The sequence below is a fragment of the Tachyglossus aculeatus genome, chromosome 2, assembly GCF_015852505.1.
Source record: "Tachyglossus aculeatus isolate mTacAcu1 chromosome 2, mTacAcu1.pri, whole genome shotgun sequence".
NCBI lineage: Eukaryota > Metazoa > Chordata > Mammalia > Monotremata > Tachyglossidae > Tachyglossus > Tachyglossus aculeatus.
In genome coordinates, this window is record NC_052067.1 from 28,272,169 (window position 1) to 28,284,270 (window position 12,102).

At 43.0% G+C, this 12,102-nt stretch overlaps 1 protein-coding gene and 1 non-coding gene across 8 annotated transcripts in view; one reads left to right on the top strand and one right to left on the bottom strand.

Annotated features, from left to right (window-relative positions):
* The window catches only part of THRB (thyroid hormone receptor beta), a 331,256-nt gene that overhangs the window by 231,160 nt on the left and 87,994 nt on the right, over positions 1 to 12,102 (top strand). For 6 of the 7 annotated variants that reach the window (XM_038760822.1, XM_038760804.1, XM_038760848.1 and 3 more), the window contains one exon: positions 6,488 to 6,551. In XM_038760822.1, coding sequence (XP_038616750.1) covers positions 6,530 to 6,551 — 22 coding nt within the window. In that variant the 5' untranslated portion in view covers positions 6,488 to 6,529. Of the gene's footprint in view, positions 1 to 4,794; positions 4,818 to 6,487; positions 6,552 to 12,102 lie in introns of those variants that run through there. The other variant, XM_038760856.1, reaches the window with a different exon arrangement.
* On the bottom strand, positions 3,009 to 3,146 carry LOC119924932. Its single transcript, XR_005449610.1, has one exon. It is a non-coding gene; the product is annotated as a small nucleolar RNA SNORA7 (small nucleolar RNA).

Below are 12,102 nucleotides of genomic sequence, written 5' to 3' on the forward strand. Positions count from 1 at the left end.
TAATAAGCTTACAGTCTAGACGGGGAGATAGACATTAATAATATAGTTTGATTTGAAGATATGTGCATAACCTCATTGTGGTTGGGGGTCAGGCAAATATCCAGTGTCCAAAGGCCACAGATCCAAGTGCATTGATGACACAAAAGGAAGGCATATTTGGGGAAGGCCTCTTGGAGAAGTGGTGACTTTTTAATGATGTTTTGAAGGTGGAGAGACTGGCGGTCTGGCGTATATGGAGGGGGAAGGAGTTCCAGGCTAGGTGGAGGACTTGGGGAAACTTAATTATTTTCTTACATGTTCCCTCTCTTTTGAAGTTTTCTCTTTTTCCTCTTCTGCACTGGATTAGTTTTCCGCCAGCAAGCAAGTCACCCCTTTAAGTGTAATTCCTAACAGGATGGAATCATACCCTGCAAAAAACCCAATTGATGATCTCGTTCATTAGCAGACTTTCCATTCACTACCTAAAAGGCTTGCCCACACAGCCTCTATAAACTGTGCAGTTCCAGTCCCAGATGGCTTTTTGCCCTATATTTAGATGAAAAAAACCATAGCCACAGGGCATTCAACATGCCGGTGGGAACCTAAGTAGAGCTACTTTGAGAAAAAGCAAAGCAACCAAATGCATGTGCTTGATAAACAGCTACTTGGAAAAAACAGTGGTTATATTTTAAGTATTTAGTCAGTTGGTCAACAAGTAGGCTGCCTAAAGGTGAAATGAGTGTCCTGTGGGGGCCATGTAACCAACGATGAATGTATTTTTTAATAAGATCATTTTTTTCAGAAAACTTAATTTTTCTGTTGGTAAAAAATCTGCTGGATACCTACCCAATATCATTTGTTGTTGAGTAGTGTAATTTGAACAGAGTTATGGTAATTGTGTACTGTAGTTCTTGATTTATCTCTGAGCCTCCTCCGGGAACCCTGATATCAGCACACCTGTCTGACTGCCGAATGATTGGCAGAACATTTGAGGCCTTTTAATATCTCCTCTGACCTCCATCTCACTGTGCAGTTCCTAGTTCTGCTACTGGAGTGGAATCCATCAGTCAGTGGTGTTTACTGAGCACTTACTGTGTGCAGAGCACTGTTCTAAGGGAAGCAGCGTGGCTCAGTGGAAAGAGCACGGGCTTTGGAATCTGAGGTCAGGGGTTCAAATCCCAGCTCCGCCAATTGTCAGCTGTGTGACTTTGTGCAAGTCACTTAACTTCTCTGTGCCTCAGTTACCTCATCTGTAAAATGGGGATTAATACTGTGAGCACCCTGTGGGACAACCTGATCACCTTGTAACCTCCCCAGTGCTTAGAACAGTGCTTTGCACATAGTAAGCGCTTAATAAATGCCATCATTATTATTATTATTACTGCTAAACTGCTGTTATTGTTACTGCTGTGAGCCCCCCGTGTGACAACCTGATCACCTTGTAACCTCCCCAGCGCTTAGAACAGTGCTTTGCACATAGTAAGTGCTTAATAAATGCCATTATTATTATTATTATTATTATTATTATTAAACACTTGGGAGAGTGCAAAACAACAGTAAACACACATATTTGGGCCCCAGGGCAGTGCCCTGAGCCCTGGTATGTTGGAGTCAGTGTTCAGCTAGTCCAGCAGGAATGAAAGTAAAGAAAATTCCCTGTCATGTACCCATTATATCACATGTCACAATGGATAATCAGAACATGATGATGTCACAGGCTGGGACAGCTTTCTGGGAGAGGTCAGAAGAACAGCCTTGCCTCGCTTCCCTTGCCCCTCTCCGCATCCCTTACCCCTCATGGGAAGCAGCATGGCCTATTGGATAGAGTACAGGCCTTGGAGTTAGAAGGATATGGGATCTTGTTCTGGCTCTGCCATTTGTTGGCCGTGTGACCTTACAGTCACTTACTGTGCTCCCACTGGGCTGCAGGGAGGGAAAGTTGAGAGTGGCAAGGGAAGCGAGAAGATGATGGTGGTATTTTTTATGTGCCAGGCACTGTTCTAAGCACCGGGGTAGATACAGACTAATCAGGTTGGATACAGTCCATGTCCCACGTGGGGCACATAGCATTAATCACCATTTTACAGATAACTGAGGCACAGAGAAGTTAAGTGGCTTGCCCAAGGTCACACAGCTGAAAAGTGGTGGAGCCGGGATTCATTGAATGAATGAATGAATGAGGGATCTACTGAATAGATCAAGACAGATTTGAACCAATTCTGATAATAATAATTATGGTATTTATTATGAGCTTACTATATGCCAAGCACTGTCCTAAGTGATGGTGTAGATACAAGGTAATCAGGTTGTCATACATGGGGCTCACATTCTCAATCCCCATTTTACAGATGAGGTAACTGAGGCACAGAGAAGTTAAGTGACTTGCCCAAGGTCACACAGCAGACAAGTGATGGAGCCGGGATTAGAACCCATGACCTCTGGCTCCCAAGCCTGTGCTATTGCCACTAGGCCATGCTGCTTCTCTGCTGTAAAAGATCTTTTGAAGTGGAACGTCCCATTGGCTGAACATACGTTCAGATATTCAGTACGGACACTTTCCCCTGTAAGACAGGGAAGTCTGAAGGCTTCTGTGGCAGCTGGGTGTCCTGTTTGCTCTTGTAGGCACACTGAATGGAAGGAGCATGGCCTAGTGGAAAGAGCATGGGCCTGAGAATCAGAGGACCTGGGTTCTAATTCTGGCTCTGCCAATTGTTATGCCAATTGCTTCCTTTGTGACCTTGGGCAAGTCACTTCACTTCTCTGTGCCTCAGTTTCTTCAACTGTAAAATGGGGATGGTCGTTGTTGTCTTACGCTGTCGAGTCGTGTCCGACCCATGGCGATGCTATGGACACATCTCTCCCAGAACACTCCTCTTCCATCTACAATCGTTCTGGTAGTGTATCCATAGAGTTTTCTTGGTAAAAATACTGAAGTAGTTTACCATTGCCTACTTCTGCATAGTAAACCTGAGCCTCTGCCCTCAATTCTCTCCTCCCATGCTGCTGCTGCCCAGCACAGGTGCGTTTTGACTTATAGTAGATTGTCTTCCACTCACTAGCCAATGCCCAAGCTAGGAATGGAATGGATATGACTCTGCTTGACTCTCCCTCCCGTAGTCAAGACTGGTGGAGTACTGGAAACTCTCCAGGTGCGACCCAGAGAGGAGCAAATGTGGATTAAATACCCATTATTCCTCCTATTTAGACTGCAAGCCCCAAGTGGAACAGGGACTCTGACCTTATTAACTTGTATCTACCCCAACACTTAGAACAGTGTCTGGCACGTAGTAAGCGCTTAAGAAATGCCATAAAAAAACTAATCTGACTCTGCCATCTTCACTGTCCTCACTTAATTTATCTGTGCCTCAGTTACCTCATCTGTAAAATAGAGATTAAGACTGTGAGCCCCATGTGGGACAACCTGATTACCTTGCATCTACCCCAGCACTTAGAACAGTGCTTGGCACTCAGTAAATGCTTAACAAATACCATCATTATTATTATTATTATTATTCCCTTCATCTCTACGTCCATCCTCCTCTGATCCTTTAAACTCCTAATCACTGTGCCTCCCCCTGCACCCCATACCAAGCTGATACCCTGAAACACAATCCCATCTTGCACTGTATTTTTTAATCTTGTCATGCCACTGCTGCTTCTTGTTCTCTTGCCTGCCCCATGAGTCTCAGGAAGCTCACACTGCCCAGGACTCCAAGGGCATCCCCAAAGCCTTGGGGTGGTGCGGGGGGGGGGCCATGAGCCAAGGCAAAGGAGAGGCCAGAAAAGGGACCACTACTACTATGCATCCCCATATCCCACCCTCCAACCTCACAAATGAGAATGCATCCCAGGCTAGAAAAGCTTGCGTGCTGATTCATGCCTCCGTGGAAGATCAACTTGCAATGTATTCCTCAAAATATTTCCCTTTTCTTGGAAGTTTACTTACTGCCTGCTTCCCCTGTCAGTTGAATGTTAGTACTGGCATTGTAAAGTGCCTCATTTCCAGTGCATTGTATAAAAATATAAAGTGCTGTGGATGAAAACCTTAAAACCTCAGCACTTAAGGGGAGAAATTATTTCGATTAGCAACAGTATCTGCTTAATGTGTTTGGCTTTGACGGGGGCACACTGGGTGAAATGAATGATTCATTAATCTTGAACTGTGGTCCTTTGGTTCTCTAAATGCTGAAGACCTCAGTGGGTTGATATAGTCAACACTCGGTGTTTGTGATGAGATATTTGTATGGAGAGGAATGTCAAAGTCTAGGAATTATTCTGCAAAAGCTGAAAAGAATTAAGTCAGAGTGGGAAATCATTATGTCTATTTTCGTGATGATTGTGCGTAATAAATGACCCAACATAAAATGCATCATTGGGATGGAATTAATGCAATGGAAGATATTAACTTGTGAGTGCTTTGTATAAAATGAGCTTCAGTTGAGTAATTCCCACTTAGGCTAGTAGTTCAAACATTGTCGTGACTTTGTGTTTACAAGGGAAACAGCTATTAAATTTTCTTGGAGACAGAGTTGTTGGTGCCAATCAATGGTATTTTTGAGCACCTACAGTGTGCAGAAGACTGTACTAAGTACCTGGTAGAGTTCTGTAGCATAAGTAGACACCATTCCGTGCCTTCAAGTACCTTACCATCTAAGTGGGGGGAGATTGTGGTGTCAGAAGTAGATCACTGTCATCCCATCTCCAAAGTATCTTTCCCTCTGCCTTTTAAATTCTGTGTATCACCCATCTGCTTGCTTCAGCTGCACGATGTCACAATCCGAGAAGTGAAGCCAGGCCATGTGCAGAAGAGATCCAGAAACCAGCTCTCTAATGATCAGGTGCTGGGTGAGGGGAAGCCTGCTGTTTTATTGCACATGCCCTGGGCTTCTTTCAGGGACTGAGAGATGGTGGACTGATTGGGCTGTGTCTAGAGGCTGGTGCATTCCAGAGGTCTATGTCTGGGAGCCCAAAATGATGTTGCTAGCAGCAGACTGACAACTCTGTTTTTTGAGACTGGCCCCAGGCTATTGCTGTCATTTTCAAAATCACCGACAGCTTCTGACTTTCATTTGGCCGTAGTAATAGGAGGCACTTTGCTGGAAGTAATAAGGGAGAGAGCTACTTCCAAGATCCTCCTAACTGGGGACCACGAAGTCATTTGTGTCCTGGAAAAAGCTACTTGGGCCTCCTCTTAATCCCTTCTCACCCTGTTCCTGGCTTCATCTGTGTCATCTCTCTCTGCCATGCCGCTTTGGGTCAAATATACTGACTGGGGGAGAAAGAAGAGGAAAAATTCAAGTAGTGCCAACTTTAGTGCTAGTAGTCATTTTTAACATGAAAATACTTTCTAAATGACAGATCCTACAAAACAAGCAATATACAGATACGTTTGCGGCCCTCCCATCCAATTCATCAGTAACATTTATTGAGCTACTGTACTAGTAAGCACTTGGGAAAGTACGTGTGGGCATCTGTAAAATGGGGATGCAGTCGTGCTCCCTCCTTATTGCGAGCCCCACAGTGGCACAGGAACTGGACTGTTGATCTGGACCTCCAAATCAAAGGAAGATGAAAAAAGAATTGAAACTCTCTCTAAAATTGCTAATCCAAATCCTGTCAGTGTAATGCAAAAGGGAAAATATGTGTCATTTTTCTTTGAGAATTGCACTGAAAATATTATGTCGAACTTTAAGTTCCTATCCTTTAGTCTCTTGGCTTTATTGATTTAAAGATATGAATTTTGCAGATTTTCCTTTAGATTTAGAGGGCTTTTATCCACGTTCTCCTAAAAGAACTAGTTAAACCTTCAAGTAAAAAGGGATTCAAACTGAGGTACAATGACACTCTGCCCATTTTAAATCTTATTATTCAGGAATATTATGTTTGACAAGGTGGTTCTTCTGATTCATTCAAATCATTTTGGCCTTGCAATAGGGAACTCTGCTTATTCAGTCTTAGGACAGACCAATGTCATGCACATTCAGTGTTTCATCTTTTATAAGCCTCTTTGAAACACCAAAATCATGAAGAACAGATAAAAGATAATCTACAAATAAACTTTACTGGTGTGATATTGAGAGGTATGCAATGCAGAAACTCCATTTTTGAATTGTTAATTGATTCAAATATAAATGTGCTAAAAATCATTTTCTAAAATGATGCAGCTCCAAGTATCTAGGCCTGCAGTTCCTTTTTTGGGAAAATCTCCTTTTACAAAGAGTAATAATGCAACATCCAGTACAGTACTGGATATCCAGAAGCATAGCTAGAGTTCAAAAACCCTCGACTGAGAATCCAGAAGTCAGAATTCTGGTCTTGGCTCTTACAGTTCAGTTATTTTCCAACTCGAATTCTGTGAATCCATCTCTCCTTCTGTCAAAAGGGGAAAATTGCTCATACCCTAGCAAATGAAATTATGTACATGACTGAACTGAAGAATAAAGGCACTAGATAGAGATGGAATCACATGATTCATTTAACATTGGGGTCTTTTTCTTTTCCTTCACAGGTGAATTCAGAGAATACAAGAAAACAGAATGGTTACTAATCCATGACTCCCAACAGTATGTCAGGTACCAGTATGTTGTTGGCACATTGGCATATTGTTGTAGTTGCATATGTTCATTTCAGTTCTGCTTAAAATGTGTTTATTGCCTCAAAAAGGAGGTCAGCTTGACAGCTTGGAATTTTGAAGACCATTGCTTCCAAAGCAGCAATAGCACAGGTAGACCCTGTGAATACTTCTCTCTAGGTGAAGTGTGACCGTCTACACCTGAAGGGGAGCCATTTTAGATAGTGGGAGGAATGGGGTTTGTTGGCCAGGAGGGTCCATTTAGAAAATCACTGCACTAAGTGAACTAAGTGGTCTGAAGGATATTGTGCCTTCAAAGTTAAGTAATTTACCCCTTTGTCTTTGGCAGAAATAGGGCTTGTTGTAACTAAATCATGTGGTATGGCAGGTGTAAAGTGCCAGAAAGGGAAGAGAATGAGGTCAAATGGCAGGGCAAAATGGCTCTGGGATGGCATTGCTGGCCAGCAAAACTACTCCTGTTCATCCACTGTGGTGGATCAGACACTGGCAATATTGTGCAGGGCTAGCAGTGAGCTGTCCATTGGGAGCCAGACACTCTTCCCCTTCCACTCTCCTTGTGTTGCACCTCCATATGCGTGGAGTGTCTCCAAAGGAGAACTTTTTGGAGATCCAGGGAAAGAAATGAGACCTGGGTTAAGGGGCAGCTGGGATCCAATTTGGAGCAATTTCAGTGTAAGGCAGGCAGCCAGCCATCCAGTATCCCTCTCCCTAACTGTCCGGAAATTGGAATTGAACTCTCCACTCGGGGTGGAAAACTTGTCCTAGCATTGGGACTGACATTGCTGCTCACCCACCCCCACCACTCCTAGTACCTCTCTTTGCCGGTGTGGCAGGTTTCCATTCCTGGCTATATCCCAGTCTGAGTTCCCTGGAACTCACAGCAGCTGGTTAAGCCAGATGGCATGTGCTGGAGGGGTGAATAGGCCAAGCAACTATCTACCTCTGCCACTAGTTAGAACCCCACTTCAATTTACATGTGCCACAACATCTTCCTCATAATGTTATATCCAGGATATCATAGGCTCCTGTCCTTCTGATAGTTTAGATAATCAGCCTTGCATTCCCAGTGCACTGGAGTTGGGAATTGTGTTATGTGACTCTCTAAAACCTCATATCAAGCACTTAGTACAGTGCTCTGCACACAGTAAGCGCTCAATAAATACAATTGAATGAATATGAAATAAGAAGTTATTACATACCCTATACATATATGTTATTACATAAAAATGAGTGGAGGGAATGGAGATAATTTAAACTTTGTGTTGGCTCCTCTCTTCTCTGCTGGAATGCATGCCTTTGTAGGGTGAGTAATTTCACAGACATCAATGTGTTGCTCCTTTTCACCGGAGGCCTATCTTCTAGACTGTGAGCCTGTTGTTGTCTCTATTTGTTGCTGAATTGTATTTTCCAAGTACTTAGTACAGTGCTCTGCACACAGTAAGTGCTTAATAAATACAATTGAATGAATGAATCGAATGGTTCCGTCCCTAGTGTAGGGGAGGGTTCAGATTAGGGTGGACCCAGATAGATGGTCTGATCCACTTTGGAGTAGACCTGGAAGGTTCAGCATAGCACCCCCAGGAATTTCTTGCGAGGTATATATTTGGAGGTCATATGACCGAGGGTAAGATTGAATCAAGGTATCAGTGTCATTGAGAAACAATCTTCTACCCATGAACAATGTTCGTGAAAACAAGGTAGACCATTCTGGTTGGACCCTCCCCATTTGGGGCAGGTATTGCTTCTATATGTCGGAGTGTTTGAATGCCAGGGAAGCTGTTTGGTGGCACTGCTGTCTTTCCTCAAGCATGGACCCAGAATTGGGATTCTTGTGTTTCCTAAAACTTTAGAATTTTGGGGGAAGGAGAAATCTATATCCAACCATGAACAGGACATATGCTTGATTTGTTTGTGCAGTAGGGGTGATGGGCTGTACAGTCTGCGCATTTTCACTCGATCCCCTTGTTTCAGGGGTAAACATTTCAGGATGTTGGCAAGGACAGTAGGGTCTGTGGTTATGGATCAGAATCCCTGTAAGACTATCAGCATTACATATTTTTCACAAGCCACTGTTTAATATGGCACTCAATTTAGCTTTAGAATTTGTTGGAGAACTTTTCCTTCTTTCTTGCAAAAACCTTTGTAAAACAAAACAAAGAGCAAAACAAAAGGATAAAACTCCAAAATGCAAAACAAAAAAGAAAATGGAGGATTCTGTGACTTTTTTATTTTCTGCATATCTTTTCTTTAAGAAGAGTACCTCTTAGATACCCTTAGCTCCAGCCCGATTTTTCCCCATACATCTTGCCTTGTCTCCCTAGAATTGTGTTTGCATCCTTGAGGATGGAGTCCACGTTTCACTGCAGCTGAAGAGAATAGTAGAGAGCCAGTAGCCCCCTCCAACCCTCCCACAAAGGTTGTCCCATGTTGTGCTGCAGCACTATGTAGTACCTGGCACTCTTTCTACTTGTAGTAGCCCACTATCCAGAGGACATGTACTTGAGTTGTTTTTTCAGTAATGGTAGGGGAGAGAGCGGTGGGTTGTGCCCAGCCACCAACATCCTCCAAAGCACTCTGTGCCCATTAGCCTGTGCTGTGTGGTGATTTGGATGGGGTAAGCTTGCAGTCCGAGGCCATGAAATAGAGTGCCTCTATACATGCTCTTCAGCTGCAGATAATAATAATAATAATATTTGTTAAGCACTTACTATGTGCCAGGCACTGTACTAAGCACTGGGGTGGATTCAAGCAAATAGGGGTAGACACAGTCCCTGTCCCATGTGGGGCTCACAGTCTCAATCCTCATTTTACAGATGAGGTAATTGAGGCCCAGAAAAGTGAAGTGACTTGCTCAAGGTCACAAAGACAAGTGGTGGAGCTTGGATTAGAACCCATGAACTTTTGACCGTGCTCAATCCACTGTGCCAGGCTGCGTCTCGCAGATGCTATGATACCCTCATACAGTTTATATCTACTGTAAAAGTTGTTGGGCTTAAACTGGAAAGCAGTGAAGGATTTAGCCGTAAAAAAACCAACATTGCCGTGGGCCCCTTCATTAACATAAACTGTTATGCCTTCATCTAGGTAATATAGTGTTGTTGAAAGAGGTACAAACTCTCTCTGTACAAAACATGTTCTTCACTGACAACCATGTGGTTGGAGACAAGAAACAGCATGGCTGGAAAGTCAAGTTGCAGCTAATGGAAGAGTAGGAAAGGAAATAAAATCTACAAACCAGGCATACACCCCATGTTTTCTCAGCCCCTTAACTAGGAGGTTCAGTTCCCAGATGTTCCTATTTTCTAGGGCCATACCCTTCATTCATTCATTCAATTGTATTTATTGAGCGCTTACTGTGTGCAGAGCACTGTACTAAGTGTTAGGGAGAGTACAATCTAGCAATAAACAGATATATTCCCTGCCTCCAATGAGCTTGCAATCTAGAGGGCGAGACCAACATTAATATAACTAAATAAATTACAGCTATGTACATAAATTGCAGATGTATACCCGAGGAAAGACATAAAGATGCATGAAATACTGAACAGGCAGAGTGAGACGGTTTAGATGCATGAAATACTGAACAGGCGGAGTGAGATGGTTTACCATGTGGCCCCCTGGATCCAGGTCAAGGGCTGACCCCAAAGTTTGGAGCTGCTCCGGGGCAGCCCAAGTATGAAACAGAGCCAGGGCCCGTTTTCACATCCTGGTTAACCCCTGAACTGGCCAACCTCTCTAAGTGCAGAAGCCCAGGAATGGCATTTGCATTTGAAGTTATGAGAGCTCATATTTTGCAGGGTGGATCTAGCAGGGTCTTCTCTGTGTTCTGTAAAGAGCTCAGTTCTGAGCCACCAAATTATTTGAAGATAATAATGGGATATTGACTTTTCGAACCTTATGATGATGATGATGATTGCATTTGTTAAGCGCTTACTATGTGCAAAGCACTGTTCTAAGCGCTGGGGGCATACAAGGTGATCAAGTTGTCCCACATGGGGCTCACAGTCTTAATCCCCATTTTACAGTTGAGGGAACTGAGGCACAGAGAAGTTAAGTGACTTGCCCAAAGTCACACAGCTGACACTTGGCAGACCTGGGATTTGAACCCATGACCTCTGACTCCAAAACCTGTGCTTTTTCTACTGAGCCTTATGCCTTTCTTGTTTTGGTGCTCTCTTTTTGCGGCTTGCACACATGTTGGGTCATGGTTGTAAATTCTTATTTTTTTAAAAAAAGGTTTTAAATGTCAAAATCATATTTTTAGGAATATCTTAATATTTATTTCTGGTGCGAGGCTATAGATCGTGAGGGGAAAAAACACAACATTTACAAAAAGAAGTCCCCATTCTTAAAATGAATGAACAGGACCAAAAGTGTTGCATGTAATTTCCTAGAACTGGGTATGGTAATGGTTTCATATAAAAAGGAGTCACCTTTTTGGTATGTAGGCTCTTTCAACTTAATGCTCATTAAATTTATAGCACTTTGCATTAATTCAAATGGAAAATAGCTTATTTTCTGGCAGCATTTGAGGAATGATTTCCTGGAAATATACCTAATGATTTTCACAGAGTAATTTAATTTACACTGCATCACGGTGTGAACCTGCCAGAATTTTTTCAGTGCCCGTTCTGCAGACCTTAGAGTTAGGTCAGGAACTTGCATGTAAAGTCACTGATTCTAGGAACTATTGGAAATCAATTTTTAGAATAGAGTAAATGGGTTCCTTAAGGTTTGACTCACCAAGGCATCAGCAGCTTCTTCATTAAGCTTTGGCAGGATTTTCTCTGAAGGTTAATACAAATCGAGTTTTGCACTAAGCCATGAATCATTCTACATTGAGTTTGTTCTTGGCTACGTGTCCTTTCTAACCTAAAATTAAGAATTAGGCATTCCAGTAGCTGTTAGTATTTATTGGTAAGGGCACTTGTGGGAACTATTGTTGAGTCATGATTCATATGGTTGGCAGGACTAATACTGTAAGCTTACCAGATGGCTCCAATTTCAAGGACTGGTCCTGATTTATCCCTCTTTTTCTGGATGTAGGTCCATTCATTCATTCATTCAATCGTATTTATTGAGCACTTACTGTGTGCAGAGCACTGTACTAAGCGCTTGAGAAGTACAAGTTGGCAACGTATAGAGATGGTCCCTACCCAACAGCAGGTTCACAATCTAGAAGGGGGAGACACAACAAAACATGTGGACAGGTATCGAATCATCAGAACAAATAGAATGAAAGCTAAATGCACATCATTAACAAAATAAATAGAATAGTAAATATGTACAAGTAAAATAGAGTAATAAATCTGTACAAACATATATACAGGTGCTGTGGGGAGGGGAAGAAGGTAGAGCGGAGGGGATGGGGAGGAGGAGAGGAAAAAGGGGGCTCAGTCTGGGAAGGCCTCTTGGAGGAGGTGAGTTCTCAGTAGGGCTTTGAAGGGAGGAAGAGAGCTTGCTTGAAAGATGTTTGGAGGGAGGGCATTCCAGGCCAGGGGGAGGACGTGGGCGGGGGGTCGATGGCAGGG